This window comes from Felis catus, chromosome B2 (genome assembly GCF_018350175.1).
Source record: "Felis catus isolate Fca126 chromosome B2, F.catus_Fca126_mat1.0, whole genome shotgun sequence".
Lineage (NCBI taxonomy): Eukaryota > Metazoa > Chordata > Mammalia > Carnivora > Felidae > Felis > Felis catus.
In genome coordinates, this window is record NC_058372.1 from 142,957,873 (window position 1) to 142,981,685 (window position 23,813).

Genomic DNA, 23,813 nt, shown 5'->3' on the forward strand with positions numbered 1-23,813 from the left:
TTTCGAATTTCATAGATGATCACTGGGCAAGAGGCACCAGCCAAGGTTAAGGGCATGGATGTATTGTCGCTTTGTTTCAGAAAAGAGATGCTGTATTTCTCTTTTTCATCGGTCTACAATTCATTTTATAATCTTTTCCACTCTGCGGAAGGACACAAATCTGGTCTTGGGTTGTCCCGATGGAGAGCTGATTCAATGTTACGTTGTGAGCTTTGGCGGGATCAGGTCTGCAACGAAACTGGGGGAGGGATGACGACAGCACCCTGCGCCCCAACCTGGGCCCGCCTGATGCAGGTGACCCTGTCGCCTCCAGGGGCGCTCCCAGCCCGCTTGCAGGCGCGGCGAGGCTTCCGAAGGGCGAGGGCTGACTACAGACAGGTGGGAGTCTAATAGGCCCAGGGGCACCCTAATAGATACTGGAGGAAGCAAGCCAGCCAAGTCCTCGGGCTGGACGCCCTCCTTTGAGACGAGTTGACGCCCTCCACAGAAACGACAGCCAGGGGCAGCAGTGTCTAGGGACATTAAAGCCCCCTCTCCTGGGCGCGCGGGCTGTGGGAAGGCCCGGGCGACCCGCAGGCAAGACCGCAATGTGCGGATAGAGGTGAAGGGGCCTGGCTCCAGTCCCCAGCGTTGAAACCAGGGTGTTTGTTTAAGGGATCATCACAGGGCACACACTCTTGGGCTTGGCAAGCGATTGGACAGGATGAGCCATTTCCCGAGCCAGAAAACGAGACAGGTTAGACAATGGGAGGAACGTCCCAGGCCACTTCGCCCCGCACCGAAATCACCGAATTTTCAGAACCGCCAAGCGGGGTTCCGGGGCGCTCTGGCAGCCGGAGCCCAGGCGCGGCACCCAGTGCCCCGCCCGCCTGGCCCCGCCGCCCCGCCGCCCCGCCGCCGGCAGGGGGCGCCCGCTCGCGGCTAAAAGGCACGGCCGGCGGCCGGCGGCCTCAGTACGCGGCGCGGCGGCCGGTGCGCGGGCGGAGCGACCAGCGCGGGGCCAGGGCGCCGCGGACACCGCGCAGAGCGCACACTCCCGTACGGACGGCGGGGACCCGACGGCTGCGCCCCCGCGCTCCCCGACTCCGGCCCAGCGCCCACCGGCCAGCCCGCCCGCCCAGCCCGCCGCGCACCCCGGGCTCCCGATGGCGCCCGAGGCCGGGGCGGCCCCGCGCGCGCGGTGCCCGCTGCCCTGGGCGGCGCTGCTGCTCCTGGCGGCGCTGCTGGCCGTCGTGTCCCCGGCGGGGGCTCCAGGTACGCGCAGTTCCGGGCTCGGCTGCCGGGCTCTCCGCGCCTCCTCGCCGCTTCTCTGTCCACCCTTCGCGCGTCACCCACCCTGCCTGTCGCTCTGGGGACCGCCGTCCCGCTCTGTGCTGTGCGTATCAGTGTCACTAACCTGTGCATCTTCATCGCTCGCGGGTCGGGGAGCGGGGTCTGGGCACTTGGCGCCGCGCGCGCGGGAGGTGGGCGCGGGGACACCGTTGGTACCCGGGGACCTCAGCGCTCTCGGTTTTGACTTTGCCGTCGAACGCGCAAAGTTCTGGAGACTCGAGTTCTGGAGACTCGAGCAGTGTAACTTCCCGGAGAGATTCAGGCAAAGGGAAAAAACAAACAAAAAAGAAAAACAGAGAGTGAAAAGCGACCCCTCCGTGGTGATGCTTTCCTTTGCCCAGAATTTCCCCGTGGGCATCTTTCTTTCCCCCAGTTCACCTGTCCCGAGGTAGGATTGCCCGTTGGAAGGTGGCATTCGACAGACCAGGGGGGAGGCAGGGAGAGGGAGGCAGGACTCTTCTAGAAGCGCACTCTTCTAAAAGCTGCGAGCTGTCCCGGGGCGGTCGGGTACCTCGGTGCCCAAGCGGCAGCCGCGCCCTGACGGAGGCCAGTACCTCCCGGTGAGAACTTTGGAGCTGGGAGAAGACATCGGCCTTGAGAGCGGAGAGAGAGGGAGAGTGGGGGAGCCGATCTGGGAGAAGCTCCCCCTTCCCCAAAGACTGAAGTTGGAGATGGGATGGTGATGTGAGCAGCGCTTTTGGGAAAATGCCCGCGGGCCGGTTGTCAGAGTTTCTGAACGTTTCCTGCAGAAAGAGATATGTTTGTGGTGGCGTTTTCACCCTTAAGCCTTGGGCGGCCCTTGTTCCCACCTCCTGTGCAGGCATTTTCACACTTAAAGCGTGTGGCTTTTATTTATGCCATCAGTTTGCAGGAATCCAAGAAGTCCACGTTTTTGTTTGAGACTGTTCACTCCTGGTGGGGTTATAAAAATTCAGATGTGACTCCAGTGAGGGCTCCTTGCTTTATGATGCTATTTAGTGTCCCCATAGCCCTTTTGTACAAGGGGAATGGGACAATGTTGGGGGAGGGGTGTCGTGTTGTCGTCCAATTCTTTTTGGTGGGTCCATCCTGCGTAACGCTCGGGTTTATGTCACATGCTGGGATTCCAGAGGCACGTCTTCATAAAAGGCAGTGCTAGTGGTGGGTTTTGTTTTCCTCTCTGTTAGCAATCTCTAGGAAAGCATTCACGGAATATGTGGTACAGTGGTTCACAAGAATACAACTATTTTAAAGCCTTTCAAATTCCCCACCTACAACCCATGGCTTTTTTTTTTTTTCCTAAATTAAAATTTCTGAATGTTGAAAGAGTTTTTGTTTCAGAAAATGGGCTGGAGCTGGAAGTAATGCTGAACCGGCTTCGCGACGATTCCACCTTCATTCCTGTTAGATCCCGCTGCCACCTGCCCAGTGGGTTACGTTTGAGTGCGTCTGGACTCGGGGTTGTTTGTGATAGCTTCAGAAATGCTTCTGTGTTCCGTGCTCTTCCTTCTCTTGCTTCTGCTCCGTAAATCCACTGAGCTGTGGAATGTGCAGCCTGGAATGCTTGCTGGCACTCTCTCTACTGTGTTGACGTGGGATTTGCAGTACAGTGATGATCAGACTAGAAGTGGACAAGCACATTTCGAAACGAATATTTACTGCATTGTAGGGAAATAGAAGAAGGAAAGAAACAGACATCATCTGCAGATAGCTCCCCGATGCTGTGAAAGAAATCATGGGGCACATAATTTATTTCATCTGCTCCTCTGGAAGGCTTCCTGTCTGTCCTGCTGGACATAGCTCCAGTCACTTGCAGACTTGTATTCTGGGTCTGACAGCAAGGCCACGGGCGCACTGCTCCTGCTCTGGCTGAATCAGTGCATGGGCCCAGCAAGCTGCTTGAGTCAAGCCTCCCCCTACTCTCCAACCTTTGGGGGCCAGAATCCCTGTAATGAAATCACCCAGAGCCACTTTAAATGGCAAAGCATCACAGCTCAGAGGGGGCTCTCCTTAAAACAGAGGTGATTTGCGGGGCATGCTGAGGATCTATATAAGCTCTTTAAGTTGGTGGCCCATTAATGTAAAACAAAATAAGCAGGCAATGCCTCCACCATCCATCCCATCAATAAACTAACATTGCAACCCTTAAAATTATGATGGCACTTGCCAGTCTGATAGGATGCATTTCTCTAAAAATGTGGGGACACACACACTCACATACATTTACAGCAGTTCCCTCAGGGTGGTTGAAACTTCTTTAAAACTTAGATATCCTTTCAGGGACTCTGCAAGGTCAAAACTATTTTCAAAGTAATACGAAGATACTCTTTGTCTTTTTTTTTTTTTTTTTTAACCGTGTTGACATTGACAGCAAGGGTGAGAAACTTGGTGAGTAAAACTGCTCGTGCTTTAGTGTGAATCAAGGCAGTGGCACCATATTGTACTCGTAGTCACTGAATTTTTTTAGGCCTTTGAAGTGCAGTAAAGCTGTGCCAGTTCCAATGAAGCATGTCCTGTGGCAACAGTAAAAATGATTCATTTTGCCAAATCTCTACCCTTGAATGCATGTCTTTTTAATATTGTGTGTGGAGGGGACAGGAAAGGGACATAAAGCAGTTCTGCTAACTACCCAAGTTCAGTGGTAATCCTGAAGAAAAGTTCTTGTGCGGTAGCTTGAGTTGGGAACTGAACTAGCTTCTTTTTCCATGGCATGCCATATTTACCAGAAAGAATGACCACAGACAAACTTGGGTATTTGGCAGACATCTTTTCAAAAATGAACAAAGGGGCCTGCCACTTCTAATAGGATAACTGATTGTATGTCTTGCTGGTGATAAAATTTCAACTTTCTAATGAAAGAATTTTGCCAAGTCATCTCTAACATCGATCGAAAGCTTCCTAATACTTAAAAACTTTTCTAATAATATTGATGGTGATATACATGAGTGTGATATTTTAAATATTATCTTATAAAAATGTCTCAGCATGCTGGGTGCCTGGGTGGCTCAGTTGGTTAAGCATCTGACTCTTGATTTTTGGCTCAGGCCATGATCTCATGATCTCATGATCATGGTGTGTGGGTTCGAGCCCTGTGTTGGGCTCTGCGCTGACAGTGCGAAGCCTGCTTGGGATTCTCTCTCTCTGCCCCTCCCCTGCTCTGTCTTTCTCTCTCTCTTTCTGTCAAAATAAATAAATAAACTTAAAAAAAAGTCTCAGGATGTGACCTGCATAACCAGGTGAACCAGTAAATCTAAGTGACCAATGCCCAGTGTTACAAAATCTTGCCTGGTGAAAAGATCCATCCAAAGTGCAAGATAGCCCAATGGATTTTTCATGTAACAAAATGTGAAAAATTCTTGAGATGGTTTCAGATTCTGTATCACAACTAACCTTTAAGAAACTGCTACTTGATGAGTTTTGGTGTAGTATCAAAGATTTTCCAAACTTACTCATAAGGCTTTTAAAATACTTTTCCAACTATAGATCTGTGTGAGGCTGGGTTTTTTTCAGGTTCTCCAACCAAAACAACATATTTCCACAGACTGAAGGCATAAGCAGATAAGAGATCCTGCTGTTTTCTATTAAAGAGATATGCTGAAGTGCAAAACAATGCCATTCGTCAATTACTTTTTGTATTGGAAAATGGTGATTTTTCATAAAATCCAGTTTTTTAATGCCAATATGAAATGGTTTACTGCTGCTATTTTAAAATGATTTAATACATGCATAGTAACTTGTGCCTAGTTTTAATTTCTGGTCAGTAGATAGCATCAGGTAAAACCCACATAAATATAAATCTCTGTGAGAACCTCATTAATTTAAGAGTAGAAAGGAATCCAGAGAACAGGAAGTTTGGCAACTGCTGGTGTAGACAAGGGGAGTAATTCCAAAATCAGGATGCCTGGATCTGAGTCTCATGGTGTCATTCACATGCTGTGTGGCCTTGGGCCAGTTAGTCAGTCTCCACTAGTCCAACTGAATGGAAAGATACCTTCCATCTCCAGAAGCCCTCAGTGACTTTCTTGTGGCCCAACCTACACCCAGCTCTGTAGGGTTTCACTCCTTACTTCTGTACTCTTTGAGAGGAGGAGATGAAATACCCTTTCCTTTTATCTTGTGCATTGGAGCGCACCCAGATGAACTGTTTAATTCATCAACTGAACATGCAATTTGTTACTGTTGAATCAGAGGTTGTAAAAGAATTGCAGGGTGACAATTCCTGTCATTGGAAAATTATCCCTGGACAATTCCAGAGCATTGTCAATATGTCTAACCAAGGCTGTTCATATCTCTAGCTAAGTCATAAAGGCCCATTCCCTGAAAACAGGCAGGGGAGGGGGTGAGGAGTGTGTGTGTGTTGGGGGGGGGGTAATTAGTTTCCTATTTGCTGTTGTAACAGAGTACCACAAATTTAGTGGCATAAAAAAACACAAATTCATTATCTTCTAGTTCTAGAAGTCAGAAGTCCAAAGTGGGTTTCACTGGGCTAAGATGAAGGGCCATGTTCCTTCTGTAGGCTCTTGGGGAGAATCTGATCCTTGTCTTTACAGCTTCTAGAAGTGCCCACATTCTTCTAGGGGCCCCTCCCAGCAGTCCCGTGACTCTGCCCCCACCCACACATTGCAGTTTCTGACTCTGACCTTCCTGTCTCCTTCTTTCACTTATGAGGACCCTTGTGGTTATATTGGGCCCACCAGGATCATCCAGGATAATCTCACCAGCACCAGGTCCTGTCCTTCATCACATCTGCAAGGTCCATTTTGCCACATGAGGTCACATATTCTCAGGCTCTGGGGGATTAGGACATACACATCTTTGGGGGCTGTTATTCTGCTACTGCAGGGGTGGGTGGGGCGGTGGGGGGGGAGGGGGGAGTCTGGAAGCAAAAATTCCAGGAAAGACCCCATCAGCCTTCAGATAATTAGGAAGCAAACCTCTTTCCGTTGTTCCCTGTGGAACTTGGGGATTTCTTAAGTTATCATTAAACTTCTTATCAGGGGATTTTATTTCAGTTTGGAAATACAGAGGCAAGTATCTAAAGCTATAAAAATAAAGGAGAGAAAAATATGTATCTATTTACTTGTTAATCCATAGACTGTTTATGTTAGAATACATCTGAACCTGAAACTGTAGGTGCCTTTGAGGAGAGCTGGGTAGCTGGGGCAGGGGCGGATATTGCTTATTTCCTTTACCGGTTTCAGTAAGCACATATTGGAGCATTTGGATCAGGGTATTGATGAGCTAACCTCTTCATGTCTCTCCTAGAATTTAACCTTGTCTTACTTACAAAGAATGTGAATTTCATTCTGTTTTTGGGAATTGTGTCATTGTTGATTTTTCATTAAGGAAATTTCTCCAATATGGGCCAGATGGTTAAAATGTAGACATTTTAAACACAGTTATCTTTGTGCCGCTGAGCATTTAGGGGACGTCCTGAGGAAGACAGTTTTCCTGTTCCTTTTCCTCGGCAGCGCTTGCTCTTCGCGGCCCTTAGGGGGCGCTGCTGGCCTGCTGGCGGCGTTTCCACCGCCCGCGGGCCCTTTGCATTGGCGCCCTGGCAGCTGTGGCTTTTTCAGAGTTGAGAAAATTAGGACAAACGTGCTCTGGGTTTCTCTTAGTGTTTGCCCTTGTTCAGTTTTGCTCCTCACTGAAGCTTCCTTCAGACGTTAAGTCAGGAAGGACAAATCATTAAGAGTGGAATTGAGTGCTTCCTAGTAATTTTCAACTGACCATTGGTGAGGAGGAATTTGAAGCCTAAAGTTAGATCCGGGGGGGGGGGGGGGGCAGTGTCAGCAACCCTTTAGCCCTGGGGGTCCCTGGTGTTTCTGCTCTTCCTCCAGAGCTGTGGCAGCTGGAACACGGGGAACTGGAGGGTCACTGGAGGAGGACGCAGCCTCCTGAGTGCTGCGGGTCCGTTTCGAATGAGTTGATGAATCAGTTTCTCCCCTTTACCCTCCGTGGATTCTCTTTGTATCCGGGGAGTAATGCAAGTTCTAAGGCAGATTTGTAAGTCTAGCAAAATAGCTGGACAGCTGCTAGTGTCATTGCTCACAGTTTTCTGCCTCGGTCTCCTCTATGTGGAGGAAACGATTAACTTGTAATGTCATAATGGTATAACCAACACAATTCCATTTTCACTTTACGTGGCATTCTTAGGCATGCATTTTAATTTCTTTTTAATAATAATTGGCAGTTAAAAATGCCACAGAGTCTACCGTTTCTCCGTATGTTATTTCATTTGATTTTCACGGCGACCTCGTGAGGTTGGTGGCACCCTCACCTCACCACGAGGGAACTGCGTTCAGAGGAGTTAACTGATTTTCCCAAAGTCGGTCCTGTAGTCTGTGGTATCCCAGGATTTGGACCCCCGTCTTCTGGATCCACATCCTCCGTGCTTCCCGCAGACTCTCCCAGCTCCCATTTGGATGTTTGCTTAATTTCCCTTGTTTTCTTTCTTCTTTAAGCTGGTGGTGGGAACTGGCACCAGCATTTCTGATTTGCTCAGAGCGCCCTTGTAAGTCTACGCTCTGGTGACACTGCCGTTGGCTATTGGGAAATGATCCTGTCACACCCCAAAGCGTATTGAACTCCAGTAGGGCCTAATTTCCGATGAGCCTATTCCCTATTACAAAATATATTTGGCATTTGGATAAGCATGATCTTCATTGAGGGAAGTGTCTTTCCTCAGTGGCTCCTGTTAAAACGTGCCCTTGAGATGAGTGTTCTGTGTCTGGTTTGTTACAGAAACACTTCAGTGTTTAGTACAGTGGTTCTCTGTGATGCCTGATCCTTATGGTGGAATCTGTCGGCCTTGTGTTGTCACTAGAAGGTTCCCAGAATTCAAGTGTGTTTACAGCAGACCACTTAAATCAGGGAACAGTGCTGACAGATGTTAGGTGTTAATCTCGGGGGTTGACGGATCCTCACCTCTCCTGGAGGTGGTAAGACAGTAACAGCATTATTGTTAAGGTGTTTGGAACTTCTCAGAAAAAAGCGTCCTCTAAATGCTGGGATTTGTGTTTTAGGGATTATTTTGCAAGGTCACATCTCTTCACCTGCATCTGCATTCACTTCACCTGACCCACGTGCTGGCTTGTACTGTGTGAACTTGGGCAGGTCATGACCCTGTGGGCCTGTTTCTCACGAAGTGACAGAATGGGACTGTAGACATGGCTAAGGGCCCCTTCTGGCTCTAACTTTGTGTGAGTCTCCATCTGAAGGCCATCCATCCATCCATCCATCCATCCATCCATCCATCCATTCTTCCATTCATTCAGTCAGCAAGGGTCAGTGCCCAAGCGTCAGTGCCCAAGCATCAATGCCTGTCAGACACAGGGATACCAAGTCCAACAAACACAGTCCGTCTGTCCAGAATGCACAGGCAGAGAGGGGGTGGGGAAGAGGGTACACACAGTGTGGTGTGTATGAGGGCAGTCCCTGGGGGGAATCAGACTGGAAGTCTCGGACAGCCGTATTTGAGCTGGGTTTTGAAGACGGGTGTGGGCATTAGTTAGAGAAGGAGGGCAAGGAAGGACATTTCGGGTGGAGGACCACCATGCGGTGGGTGTGAAGGCTCAGAGGCAGGGGGCATCGTGACATGTGTGAAGAAATGTGAGTTTTCTGGTGGCCCCTGCAAAGTGACCCCTTGGGAGAATGGTGGCACTCAGGGCTGGAAAGGTCAGCAGTAGGCAGCTTAGGAAGGGCCTGGAGTTTGACCATAGTCCAAAGCAGTCATGGCCATTGAAAGAGCATCCACAGTGGGAGATTGCGTGGCCTCTGAGTGGAGGACAGTGCAGGAGTCGGGCCAGATGGGGGGGTTCTCTTATATCTGCTTATTTTTTTGAGGCTTGGGGAGTTTCGTCATTACATTCTAGACCAAGCTGACAGCTCCTAACTACTGTCTTTACTTCCAGTCCTATCTGAAATGTTCTAGAACAATCCCATTTTATTTTATTTATTTTTATTTTTTTTACTTTTTTTTTTAATATATGAAATTTATTGTCAAATTGGTTTCCATACAACACCCAGTGCTCATCCCAAAAGGTGCCCTCCTCAATACCCATCACCCACCCTCTCCTCCCTCCCACCCCCCATCAACCCTCAGTTTGTTCTCAGTTTTTAACAGTCTCTTATGCTTTGGCTCTCTCCCACTCTGACCTCCCTTTTTTTTTTTTTCCTTCCCCTCCCCCATGGGTTCCCGTTAAGTTTCTCAGGATCCACATAAGAGTGAAACCATATGGTATCTGTCTTTCTCTGTATGGCTTATTTCACTTAGCATCACACTCTCCAGTTCCATCCACGTTGCTACAAAAGGCCATATTTCATTTTTTCTCATTGCCATGTAGAATTCCATTGTGTATATAAACCACAATTTCTTTATCCATTCATCAGTTGATAGACATTTAGGCTCTTTCCATAATTTGGCTATTGTTGAGAGTGCTGCTATGAACATTGGGGTACAAGTGCCCCTATGCATCAGTACTCCTGTATCCCTTGGATAAATTCCTAGCAGTGCTATTGCTGGGTCATAGGGTAGGTCTATTTTTAATTTTCTGAGGAACCTCCACACTGCTTTCCAGAGTGGCTGCACCAGTTTGCATTCCCACCAACAGTGCAAGAGGGTTCCCGTTTCTCCACATCCTCTCCAGCATCTATAGTCTCCCGATTTGTTCATTTTGGCCACTCTGACTGGCGTGAGGTGATACCTGAGTGTGGTTTTGATTTGTATTTCCCTGATAAGGAGCGATGCTGAACATCTTTTCATTGGCCTGTTGGCCATCCGGATGTCTTCTTTAGAGAAGTGTCTATTCATGTTTTCTGCCCATTTCTTCACTGGGTTATTTGTTTTTCGGGTGTGGAGTTTGGTGAGCTCTTTATAGATTTTGGATACTAGCCCTTTGTCCGATATGTCATTTGCGAATATCTTTTCCCATTCCGTTGGTTGCCTTTTAGTTTTGTTGGTTGTTTCCTTTGCTGTGCAGAAGCTTTTTATCTTCATAAGGTCCCAGTAATTCACTTTTGCTTTTAATTCCCTTGCCTTTGGGGATGTGTCGAGTAAGAGATTGCTACGGCTGAGGTCAGAGAGGTCTTTTCCTGCTTTCTCCTCTAAGGTTTTGATGGTTTCCTGCCTCACACTCAGGTCCTTTATCCATTTTGAGTTTATTTTTGTGAATGGTGTGAGAAAGTGGTCTAGTTTCAACCTTCTGCATGTTGCTGTCCAGTTCTCCCAGCACCATTTGTTAAAGAGACTGTCTTTTTTCCATTGGATGTTCTTTCCTGCTTTGTCAAAGATGAGTTGGCCATACGTTTGTGGGTCTAGTTCTGGGGTTTCTATTCTATTCCATTGGTCTATGTGTCTGTTTTTGTGCCAAGAACAATCCCATTTTAAAAAAATATTCATTTTTGGGAGAGCACAGCAGGGGAGGGAGAGAAAGAGGTCAGAGGATCTGAAGTGGGCTCTGCGTTGACAGGCTGACAGCAGCGGGCCCAGTGGGGGCTCAAACTCACGACCTCTGAGATCATGACCTGAGCCGAAGTCAGATGCTCAACCGACTGAGCCACCCAGGTGCCCCTAGAACATCCCATCTTGGAATGGGTTCCAGGTTACCATGAGTCTCATGCCTTCACGTGTGGGCAGGTTGGTAGACTTTATAGTTAAGATGGGAGTACTGAATGTCGGGTGTCTTTGGGGTTGAGGGTGGTTCTGTGGACAGAATTCAGTGTGGTTTCCAAGGGAAAAAACCGTGGGCAATTTTAGGAGTTCGTGGCCGTGGCGGTGGTAGGTAACTTGGAACTGAAATCGATGGGCATAATCTATGCAGACTCTTGGAGCCTAAGTAGTGATGCTCCACTCTGAAGGTCACCCAAGCATCCACTCATTTCAGGGTCTGACAGCTGTCACGTCGTGGACAGGTGGTTGGTTACAGCCAGCCGACACAGACTGGGGAGGAGCCCGGCTGTTCCTGGCAGAGGGGTGGACGGTGGGTCCCCTAAGCACGGCGCTGTGGCTGGGCCAGCTGGCACCCCAGTGAGCAGTCCCGGCAGGGTGCACAGCGATGGCTAATTGGGGGTGACAGCACGGTTGTCTCCCGGTGACTGACAGTCACTGCGGTCAGAAGCAGCGGTGCTGGGCGGGGGAAGAGGCCAGGGACCCTGAGCGTCTCCCCTCTGGAGCAGCGACCTCAGCCAGGCCAGGCGAGGGTAGCCGGGGCAGGCTGTCCTTGTGCGGGGTGGGGGAGTGGCTGCTGTTTGCAGGGCGGTGGCGGGGAGGACTGCCTTCTCAGGGGCACCGCAGCCTCCATCCTCGTTTTGTAAAATGGTATAAAATCCCCTACGGAGATTAGGGTCACACTGTGATGGTGCCGCCTTGTAAGTCGCCACACGGACACTTCCGCCTAGAGAACAGAAAGCTTAGGTGAGCCTTCCCCACAGTGACACCAGTGTGGCCTGTTGCACTCGCTGGGGCTCAGAGTGCTTTATGTGTTCATTTATCACGAGTCTGCTGTGGCCTGCTCTTTCCCCAAGCACAGGGGTCAGGGGTTTGCACTCCACTGTAGGCCTAAAAGACTATTTCTTAACAACAGCTTTTTATTTTTTATTTCTTCAAAAAAAATTTTGTTAACGTTTGTTTATTTTTGAGAGAGAAAGACAGAGGGTGAGTGGGGGAGGGGCAGAGACAGAGAGGGAGACACAGAATCCGAAGCAGGCTCCAGGCTCGGAGCTGTCAGTACCCAGTCCGACTTGGGGCTCGAACCCATGACCTGAGCCGAAGTCAGACACTTAACCGACTGAGCCACCCAGGTGCCCCTTAAAAAATGGCTTTTTAAAGTGTTTACTCTGAGGTAGTTGTAGTCACGTGCAGTTGTAAGAAATAATGCAGGGATCTCAGGTGTCCTTCACCCAGTGTCTCCCTAAGGTGACCTCTTGTGTAACTATAACACAGTGTCCAGCAGGAAGGTGACGTTGATACAAGCCATTGACTCCTCCCATCTCACGAGTGTTACGTGCTTGTGTGTGTGTTTCTACGTAATTTCGTCACGTGTGTAGATTGTGTGACCGCCACAGTCACGATGCAGAACATTCCATCCCCGGACTACTCTTTTATAGTTCATCTTCCTTCTTCCCGTCCACCTCAGCCCTTGGCAACCACTAACCTGTTCTCCACTTCTATAGTTTTGTCATGTCAAGGATGTCATATGAATGGAACTATACAATATGTCACCTTTTGTATGGGTAAAGGCCTATTTTTAAGAAGTATGTTTGGGGTGCCTGGGTGGCCCAGTCGGTTAAGCATCTGACTTTGGCTCAGGTCATGATCTCACTGCCTGTGGGTTCAAGCCCCACGTCGGGCCCTGTGCTGACAGCTCGGAGCCTGGAGCCTGCTTCAGAGTCCCTCTCCCTCTGCCCCTACCCCACTTGCCCCTCACCCCCTCGCCTCTTTCTCTCTCTCTCTCTCTCAAAATAAATAAATATTTTAAAAAATAAGGAGTATTTTTGCCCATTCTGCTTGAGATGACTATAATTAGCTTGCAAGTATTTTTGCACACACTGAGATACCATGATATATAATTTGGCATAGTGGCAAAATACTGCCACCGCCTGGTCCAAGCCACCTTACCTGAATTATTGCAATAACCTCTTTACTGGTGTCCCTGTTTCTGCCCTCTTTCCCTACATCCTATTCTCAAAACAGCAGCCACAGTGATTCTCATGACGTGTGAAGTCACAGAACCTTCTAGTAACTCTCCATCTCTCTTACATAAAAACCAAAATCCTAACAAGTTTTCAAGGCTACACATAATCGTCTTCTATCCCATGCCCTCCCTCACTGTCAGGTCCAGCTACTTGGCTTCCTTGCTGGTCCTCTAATGTGCTAGGGACCTTCCAGCCCCAGTGCCTTTGCACTTACTGTTCCCTCTGCCCAAAAAACTTTCCATAAACATCTATGGGTACATTCCTCACTGTCTTCAGATTCTTTATGCAACATCTCACCAGGTCTTATGTGACCACTTCCCAATTTAACAGTGTAACCCTATCCCTACTCCCCAGTGCTTCTTACTCTGGCTCTATTTTTCTCCCCAGCTTATCCCTACCTGCTAGGTCATGTATTTTGCTTTTGGATTTGATAAGTGCCTGTTGTCCTCCACTGGAGTATAAGCTCCACAAGAGAAGGATATTTTGTTGGTTTTATTCACTGAAGTCTCTTCATTGCCTAGAATGCTGCCTGCACAGAGTAGGTGCTCCGTAAATATTTGCTGAATGATTGGATGCACTTTCTTTGGTATTGATTACATGTGCTATAAATATATTGATGTACACTGACTAACAACAGCAGGATACGTGGGGTCGGGGGGTGTGGGACAGTGTCCTGCCCACCTGTCTCCATAGTCCTGTGAGGTCAGCCCTCAAGTTTTGAAGAGTGTTGGCTTGTGTTGGAAAGTCCCTCTGTGGCTGGAGCAGAGAATTACATTTACTAGTTTCCTAGGGCCACAAACTGGGTGGCTTTAAACAACAGAAAATTTATTCTCTCATACTTCTGGAGGCTGGAAGTCTGAAATCTGTAGGTCAGGGTCACACCATCTCTGAAGGCTCTAGAGAAGAATCTTTCCTTGCCTCTTCTTTGTGACATGATTTCCAATACTCCTTGGTGTCCCTTGGCTTATAGATGTATCAATCCATTCTCTTGTCTCCACTGTCACATGGTCTTCTCCCTGTGTCTTCTTGTAAGGATACTGGTCATATTGGATTAAGACCAGCCCTAATCAAGCATAACAGCATCCTAACTTGATTACATCTGCAACAACCCTATTTCCAAGTCACATTCACAGGTCCTGGGTGTTAGCACTCAACATAGCTTTTGGGGAGACACAGTTAAACCCACAACACATGGTGTGCCTCTCAACACAATTCCTTTTCAGTAGGTGAAAGAATTCCTGCAGCTTCTAACAGTGGGGGCCATAGTTGAGCCATAGGAAGACATGAGGCACTGTGTTGTACCCTGTGTTGAATTGTCAACCCACATTCTGAAGACCTACGCACATTCAGTAGGCCTAATTCATAGGTCAAGCCTGACTCCATCCTTCATTCATAAAGTAATTAATTAATTAATTAATTAAACTTGGATCTTCTATGGCCAGTGACTATGCTAGGCTCTGAGGCATGTGGTACAAAGAAGAAGTCGGGATTGATGTAGCGATAAACAATGGCATTGAGTGTGTGGTATAGCAATATAGGATCATCTAGTACTTTCTAATCAACTTTTACTTGCCAGGTATTGTGTTAAGTTCTGAATGTTTTTACATTAGCATACATAAAATCATAAGATTAGCAACAGAAATTAGCAAATTTGTGTGAGGACTTTGCCTGATGGGAGCAGTTTGATGTTGACTCGATCTACATTTTTTTTCCTATTCGATAAAATTTGGGATGCATCACTGTCTTTCTCTTACCTGGATTGCGGTCTGTTCGTCTCTCTTCGAGATTTCTAGGTGATGAGGTGAGGCAGCCTTGCTCTCCTACGAATGTCCAACTTTCTGACATTCCATATGTTACAGAAAGCTGCCATGTTCTTTTTCTGTTATAACACATGTCTGGGCTCTGCTCTGTTTTTTAACATTTCTCTACCCTACCCAACGATTTCCTTCTATTATTTTATGATAGACTGGGAGAACTGAAGCCTCTTCTTGTGGTTAATAACTCTCAGAATCCACATAGATACCTACAGATATCTGAGCAAACGACAGGCAAGGGGAAGAGAAAAGAGGGGCAGAGGGTACTATGCCCCCTGACCTCCCTGAAACCTGGGTTGATCTTATTTTAAAACTGTGCTATCACCATATTTTTATTCTAAATAGTAGGAAGGAAGAAGTCCTGGAGATGAAACACAGGATATTGTCTGAGCAGATTACATGTCTGTCTTGGGGAACATGAGGGTTTTGACTTAGAGTCTCTGGGATGAGTTTAATGGGGTCCACTGATGCTCTGAAATTTTAATACATTTTGATTACAGGAAGCAATTCAGAGCATTCTCAGAGGTAAAGGGTAGGTTGGGTTGGAGTCACAGATTAAATGTCCTCTTAGAATCAAAAGTACTGACCAGTGCTCACACACATGGGGGAAATCTCTGGCAAAGGCCCTTCTTGAATGCCACCAATGTCATACTTTGTTCTCTTATCATCCTTACTTGAGAAAGACTTCCTTCCCTTGCCCTTCGGAGCCCTGATAATGTGTATTGTTAGTAGCACGCAGGTGATATTAAATATCTGATACCCTTACTCTTTTACTCATGTGCAAGTAAAGTGCTTCCCCCAGAAGACTGAAGACAGTGCCTTTCTTACATACTTGTGAATTTATTCACTGGTATTCCCAGGGCAGCACTTGCATAGTAACTCTGCATCATCGCCCAGCTGAGGAACACATTCATAGAAATTTACCTTTGAAGGTGGGGGAATGTGTTGGGATTTGAGTTAGGTAGATATGACTAGTTACAGAAACTACTCACGACCATTTTAGGCACAGAATAGATAGGCAGATTGAAGAGGGAAGTTGATCAGGTTACCTAAGTTTCCTTCCAACTCTTAAGATTTTAAAATTCATTTCAAAGACTATGTCTTAAGATTGAGGAAAATGAAGACCCAAAGCCCACTCCTGCTAGGAGAGGAGGGAGAATTGGTCACGAGGTCCCAGGTACTGGGAATCATGCTGGGTCATTTTCTATTAGCCAATAGAAAATTAATTGGTGACACGAGCCCCGCACTGTGCCTCTTCCTCCTCCCATGTGTGTCGAGTGCCTTATAGTTTTCTTTCACATTTTATTCTTACATCCGTGCTTTGAAAGTAGCACTAGAAAAGGAAGTCATTAAGTTTGATATTTTCAGAAAGAAACTTTGGTGGCATATTAGCTTTGTTTTGATGTTTTGAATGGGGTGAACCTGTCCAAATTATAAGTGAAGAAAAATGGGCTCTTCTCAGCATTTATTTGACTTGACACTGACAGATATTCCTTACTTTCTGAAAATCTCTCTATTTCTGTCTTCCATGATGCAACTATTTTCCAGTTTCTCCTCTTTATAGCTAATATTTCAAATTAAAGTGTCTTCTTTCCAGTCGTCCTTCACACATCTATGTTCTTTGGGTTCTACTGGGGATGTCAAGTAGACTGTTGGACACACTGGAACTCAAAGGAAAACCCAGGACTGGAGTTATGAATTTAGGAACCATCATTGTATGGATGGTATTTGCAATCATAGAACTAGATGTGCTAACTAGGGAGAGAAGACAGTGGGGTGGAGTGGGGGCGGTGCATGCAGAGAAGAGGGAGGGCCAGAGGTTGGGCTCTGAAGTACTCTAACATTTGAGTTCTGGCAAAGGAGACAGATGATGTGAAAGATAAACCAGGGAGGATGGTGTCCTCAAAGGCAGATGACTGTGGGGTTAGAGAAGACAGGAGAAGAGGACTTCTAGGAGAAGGACTCAACTGTTGTTGGAAGTAGAATAAATCAAGGACCAAGAGATGAAGGTTTGGCAATATCGACTCTTCTTAATATTTGTAATAGTTCACTCAGCACAATGAGCTCATGTATCGCCATGAATTCTGCTGCCACTGATAACTTTCGGTTTTATAGATTTGGTTCTGACTTCTCTCCAGGCTTACATTTATCTCTTTTAGTTATAATGGCAGCTGAGAGGCAACAAAGAATAGTGGAAAAGCATGGGCTTTGGTTTCATGGTCTTTTGGTTTAGCCAGTGTAACTTACTAGCTGTGTGCACCTGGGGAGTCACTTAACTCTATGAGACTCAGTTTCCTCATTTATAAAAATGGGGATACCAAAGCACATTTGATAAGGTTTTTATGGAGACTAAAGACCTAATAGTTGTGATAGCATAGAACTCTTTTTAATCACCTCTGGGTCCCCAGGGCCTATCTCAGAATCTGACACATAGTAAGTATTCAACCTATGTCTGTTGCAGAAATAAATGAAATGACTGGCACTTACTACATGGGTATACAACAAGTGCTCATTTTCTTTCTTCTTTACCTCTCTGTCTATTTGTTCTTGATCACAAATGGCTCCATTGCAAAACCTAAAGTCCTTGCTCATTAGGTGTGTTGAACACTTTTTTCCTCTTCATTGATAGATTGTTTGCCTATGCCTATTCATAACCATGAGGTGATATCTGAAATATTAATTTTTAAAATATTAAAGCATAATGTAAAAAATTATTATCATTAGCAGTCTGGGCTGCCATTGAGTCCAGGTGGTTGTTGGCTTCTGGTCGTGTCTGCCTCATATACTCTGTTTCATACCTGCCTCTGCACAACATTTGCTTGGCTTGTCTTCTAAGGGTATTTTGCAGGGAACTTTCCGAGTAAGATGAGTGGTGATTTCAGTGACAGTAGTGCCCAAGTGTTTAACATAGTTAGACAATGACTTTCACATTTTGGGAAAAGGAATGAATTTTCAGGGAGTTTTTTTTGGCTGGCGTGTCAGGCAGTTTATAGTAGGCTGAGTTTAAGCTGGACCAGCAAACAATGGTAATTCTTTGAGAAACTATTTCTCAGTTGCGAATTGAATTTGAAGAATGTGCAAAAGATCCCACAAAAACCTGGAAAGTACTGGTGTCTAGTAGGATCTCTGATGCTGGTCAACGGCAGGCATGAATCCTGTATTCCTTTCCAATCCATAGGCCTTTTCTCTTTGGGGTCCCTTGTTTTCTTGTTGTTATTATAAATAGGCATATCTATGGAATCCCTCCAGTTCCACTTCCCTAAATCATTCTGGAAAGCTGGTGGTTTAGATGGGGAAAAATTCTTGTCTTTTCTTTGAACAGTAGCTTTTGCTTACATTAGTTCCTGAATAAAATGGCCAAGACCTTTAAGACTTTAAATCCTAATGATCAAATCCTGCCAGCTCTGTGGGTTAAGTTTACTCTAACTTTTGGCTGCATCATTTTCTGGACAGATGTACTGACTCAAGTCTGTGGCATACTGACAAATAAAGCACTGACATTGTCAAAATTAAATTTCCAGAGAGGATCCCTTAAAAACAACAGAAATAAGTTAGTTAAAAAAAAAAAAAAAAGGCAGCTCTCATTTAGAAATCAAGGGAAAAAGTGACTTGATTTTATGGATCCAGTAATGATGATACCAGGTAGCAATGGATTGGGTTGCTGATAGCACAGTATCTGATGAACAGTGGCTAAACAGGCAAGAAAATTGTTTATCTCACTCATCAATAAACTCAGGAGCAGAGAGGCTCATGAGGGACCCAGGATCTTTACATGTTTTCCAGTTGGCCATCCCAGGCCTTCCCAGTACGTCTAGTTGGACATACTCAGGCTTGTCATTTCATGTTCTAAGATGGCTGCCGCATCTCCAGGTGTCATGTTGACATCTCAGAGTGGGGAAAAAACAGGAAGGTATGAAAGGTCAAAAGCACAGGAGAGCAGATCCTGCCCCTGTATAATGCTTTCCCGGAAGTGATAGTAACTTCCTTGTATGTGTCGTTGGCTAGAATCAATCACATGACCACCCTTAGCTACTGGGAAGGCTGAAGGGTCATGAATATTTAACATCCCAGTTTCTATTGTGGAAGAAGGTGAAGGAGGAAAAAGCAGCCAGGAATGATTCTTGGGTACCCAACCCACTGTTGACCATTTCTGAATTCAGTGCAAGTTCTAAACTGTTATAAATTAGTTGGGAAACTGTACATTCTTGAATGAGACTAATAAAAATTCAACTTAAAACATCTCAGGAGATTCTTGAGGGAGAAGGCAGATTCATTTTAAGAATGTTCTTTGGGCTTGAGCCCTTTGTTTTAGTTTTGCCACTTGCTGCTGGTTTTGAAACAGAATTCCTTGCTGCTTCTTTTTGTTGTCCATTTTTGTGTTCTTCCACTTTATAGATCTTTCCCAAGGTGGCTGGTGGGGAGGAAGAAAGATAATTGAAAGGGAATAATATGAAGTAAACTGTATTAACAAATATTCTGACTTTCTCTGTTCACCTCTTTTTCTCCCCAAATACAAATAAACAAGGTAGACTCTAGAACATTCTAGGCAAAAATTTCCCATAAGAAGCCATTAACCTTTGAGGTAATGAGATGGTATTTGAATACAGCCTTTGTTTACCAACATCACAGGACTGTGGCTGCATTGGGGATGCAAGTGGCCTTGGGTGGGAGGTTGGGGGCCAGCTCCTAAGGAGAAAGGGACAGGGGGAAGAAAGTGCAGCCCATACAGCATTGGGACTCTTTCCTTGGGAAGTTCCTGTGTGCTGGCAGGAATGCCTGGCAGCCTAGGGCATGACCAGCTTATGTGTGGCCCCTACCCCTGCCCCGGGGTGCAGTTTACTAAAGCCACATATGAGGATCGTCTCTTTCTGTGACATGTGGCCACCGGAAACTCATCCCGGGGAGAATGCTTGCACAGAGGCAGATGAGGGTGGCGGTGGCCCTGACTGTCTGGAAAGGATAGAAATGGTCTCAGACAAACTCTACTGAAGTGTAGCCAGTGGCTCAAATTTTGAGATTTGGATGGCTTCATCATTTGGCTTCTTTGAGCTGATGGAGAAAAAATGTGATTCACAATTGTATTCAGTGACCATCTAGTGCCCTTATAAGCTCATTGGCATGTATGCATGTGAATTTGGCCATTTAGTCTGAATAAAATGATGCTTTGTTGTGATCAAAATACTGGAAAGTGCCCGAGGGTCTGGGGACAAGGGCAGGGAAGTCAGGTTTAGCTGAGGCTCGGGAGAGGTGAGCAGAACACACACTGAACCTAGTGGCTTCCCTCCTCCCTCTGTTCATTAGGAAACTCTGGGAGTGTGAGTGGTGGGGGTGCTCCTGCCGCACCGAGAGAGGCCTGGGGCATTCTGAGTCTTCTGGTTTCTCACTCCACTTGTATACACCCTCAGCAGGTAAATGGGATAGGACACGTTGGCCACGGGGGCGGAACCCGGTTACATGGGGTTACATCGTGACAAGGGGAGATGGATTGGGTTTTGAGGAATGTGAACCAGGGATAAGGTCTGGAGAACCCTGACTGCCCTCCATCTCCCGAGGGACTCAGGACATCTGCTTGCCTTCGTGTTTCCCTCTGACGTGAGGACAGCGCTGTGTGGCTTCCCTGTGGTGGGGTCAGAGGTTCTGTTTGCAGAGTTCTTTTGGCTCCCTGGGGTGTTTTTCAAGTTTAAAGACTCCAAAGACCTAGACTCCTAGACCTGGGTTTTGTTTTTTAAAGCAGTTATCCATACAGAATCGTGCCAACTGTGGAAAACACTTTTATTAAACCCCATTCATATTGTGAAATGTCAGAAGAGGAGCCAGGCCATTATTTTAATACTCAGACTGTGTCTACCCAACCCCAGTCTTCCAGGTGGAAAATGCAGTCAACCATATGTAGATTTTACTAGTATCAGTTTTACTTCCCACCATGGCAAATCAACCTGTACTTTCTCTGTTTTTTTATTCTTGATTCTGTTGTTGTTGTTTCGTTTGCTTTTGCTTTTTGTTTTGTTTTTTTGAGGGAAGAGCCATAATTATTTGGCAAATATAATTCCAGCCATTTGACAAGTTATTAAAACTCAGTCAGGCATTTCAGTGTTTTGCCCATGTGTTGCCAACCATCTGGATATTTCTACATTTGTGAATATTCCTGTGCTGTCTGGTATCTTATGGACAATAGCTGAATTTTTCCACCTTTTCTTGGAATGATAGTCTCAAAGTTGTAGACCACGTTGATTTCCTACCCCCCCAGTTTACATCCTGACCTTTCCTGGCTTATTGATTGGATTTTTGGTCAAACATTCATGGTTGCAGTGAGAGCTGTGTTTTCTTCATTTCAGAGTCTGGGAAGTATTTGGCGGTTTCCAGTGGAAAGTAAAACTTGAATTTCAAACAAAGATGAAATAGGGAGACTTACATAAACACGAAGGTTTTGTTGCATTAAAGAACAATCCTTGGTATACTTACGAAATAATTTTAGAATTTGGGGGGTTTTAAGAGACTCGTTTATTTCGAAAAGTTCTTAACATTCATTTGGAAGTTTCCCTCTTAACCAAGGTTGTCCTCTCCGGCTCCTCAGCATCGACTGCCAGACTGGGTGGGCTGCATGGAGCGCTCAGCTAGGAATGGCAGCTGTCCCTGGCTGGTATTTGCCTTAAAATTTGTTGGGGTGTGTCTGCACCCTGGCAGCCTTTTGTGACTAAATGTACTGGCTTACCGGGGTAGCTTCAGAAAGTTATTTTTGACTTTCATAGAGGATCTTGATTAACCTATCAGGGTTTGACTGCATGTGGCAAAATCCCAACTTGAACTAATTTAAATCCCAGAATTCATTGCTTTGTGGAGCTGTATGTTTGGAAGTGCAGGGATTGAGCTGGCCTTAGGGGTTGAGCCCTAGAACCCAGATTCTAACAGCCCCCAGACTCTCTCTCCATCTCTTGGTGTCTTCTCTGTGTGACATGAGAGCTGTCACTAGCAATTCTAGGATGCTCCCTTCAGAGCCTTATGACTGGAAGGCAAAAGCAGTGCCTGGGTTCCAGCTCCAGTTAAAACGATTCCAGTGGAGTCTTCTGAGCCATCTGGACTCACATGAACAGAACTCTGTTACCAGAATTGGGGGAGGCTTCACTGGATAGACAAAAGTGATATGTATCCTTTACAGAGCACATTTTGGATTTGCTGCCTTATAGAAATTTTAGGGTCTTGGGGCTCCTAAAGAATTTAGGCAAGTGGAAGACTTTGAATTAGAATCCACATCAATCCCAGTAAAAGACGGAAGAAGCTGTAGTTGCCAAGGGAGCCCTGACCTCCTCTGGGCACTTGATGAATGTCCTCTGGCTGAGGCTAGACAGAATAGGAAGAGCAGAAAGAAACTTAGATTTTAATTTCTTCATATTTTAAGCTCTGAGACCAAGAAGGCTTCACTCTTGGACTCTAAATTTTCCTTGAGAATTTTGTAACGGGAAGGACTTATATTGAAATCGGGATATTTCATATTGCTGGTATTGTATTATCAGAATACCTATCATTTCATCTCATTGCTTACACTCTGGTGGGCTATTTTGGACAGCATGAGTTGGCAGAATATGGGATTGGGAAAGGACAGGCAGGAGTGGATTTTCAGCTTAGAGGTCAGCATGGCTTTGGAGTTGGCTAAAGAATGAACCCTCCTCCTTTCAGAGCCTTTTGGGGGCTGGGGGAGATCCCTATCCGTAACCCCAGGAGGACACATGGTAGGACAGTGGTTGGCAATGGGGAGGCTCCTGAAGGTGGAGCCGGTGGTCCTGATCCTCACTCTGAAGGGGCAGCCACAAGTTGACCTCAGAGTAATGGTCATGCCCAGTGGGGCCAGGTTAATGGTCATGCCCAGTGGGAATAGTCTTCTGGGGAATAGTTTTCTGGGGATGTTAAGGGGACTTCCATTTTCCTCTCCTCATGTTTCGCTTCTGGCCTGTCTCCTCATCCTGTACCCCCTTTCCTCCACGAGACTTGCTGTATCTGAGGGGTAAGTGGAAAGAGCCCAGTCTCCATTGGCCTACTTTCTCTAGTCGGTGACAGTAATGGGTTAGAAGACACAGACATGTGAGTTTCCTCTTCGGGTCTGCCTTGCCACAGGCTCCATTCCTGCTTCCACATGGGAGGGTCCTGGGTTGTGGCTCAGGCCTGTTGCTTTCTCCCCACCTGTGAGGCAGCGGCCCTGAGGGGTTCTGCTCCTAGGCTCAGCTCTCCCTTCTGTATTCACCTGAGGGTCTGGAATTGGAGAAGAGAGGAAGACAGAAAGCATGATGACGGTCACACATCCGGTCCACCCTCTTTAATTTAACCTTATCAATACTAAACCTGTTAGTTTGATTGTTTGCCTATGTAGAGAATGTAATGAAGTCACAGTATGACTTTTCAAAAGTAGAACAAAACAAAGAAAAAAGCAAAAACAATATTTTGGATCCAGAAAGGGTTCAGTTACTGTTTTTAATCACAGTCTTCAAATCATGATTTTTTACATGAATTGTGTCCATTTTGGATTACTTTTTACCATTGAATCTTTTTTTTAATGTTAATTTATTTTGAGAGACAGAGAGAGAGAGAGAACAAGCAGGGGAGGGGCAGAGAGAGAGGGAGAGAGAATCCCAAGCATATTCAGTGGTGTCAGCACAGAGCCCAATTTGGGGCTTGAACTCATGAACCGTGAGATCATGACCTGAGCCAAAATCAAGAGTTGGACACTTAACCACTGAGCCACCCAAGTGCCCCTACCATGGATTCATTTTATCAATTAATTCTGAACTTTCCATCCCTTTATTCTGAGAAATAGCCCTTGACAGAATTCCCTTTCTAGGAATATACGTATTTTCGTTCGTTGTGGCTATGCCTGTACCCTTAAGGATGGATGGTGATGTCTGAACCAAGATAGTGAGAAGTGAGATACCGAGTTCACTTTGAACACGTTACATTTGGAACTCACATGGGACTATCACATAGGCAGTAGGGACTGTCAGTCTG

General features: G+C 46.2%; 1 protein-coding gene across 1 annotated transcript in view; it reads left to right on the top strand.

Moving 5' to 3' along the window:
• Nucleotides 1-965: 965 nt before the first annotated feature.
• FNDC1 (fibronectin type III domain containing 1) overlaps nucleotides 966-23,813 on the top strand; it is a 108,190-nt gene continuing 85,342 nt past the window's right edge. The window contains exon 1 of the mRNA XM_023254545.2: nucleotides 966-1,254. Coding sequence (XP_023110313.2) covers nucleotides 1,146-1,254 — 109 coding nt within the window. The 5' untranslated portion in view covers nucleotides 966-1,145. The remainder of the gene's footprint in view (nucleotides 1,255-23,813) is intronic.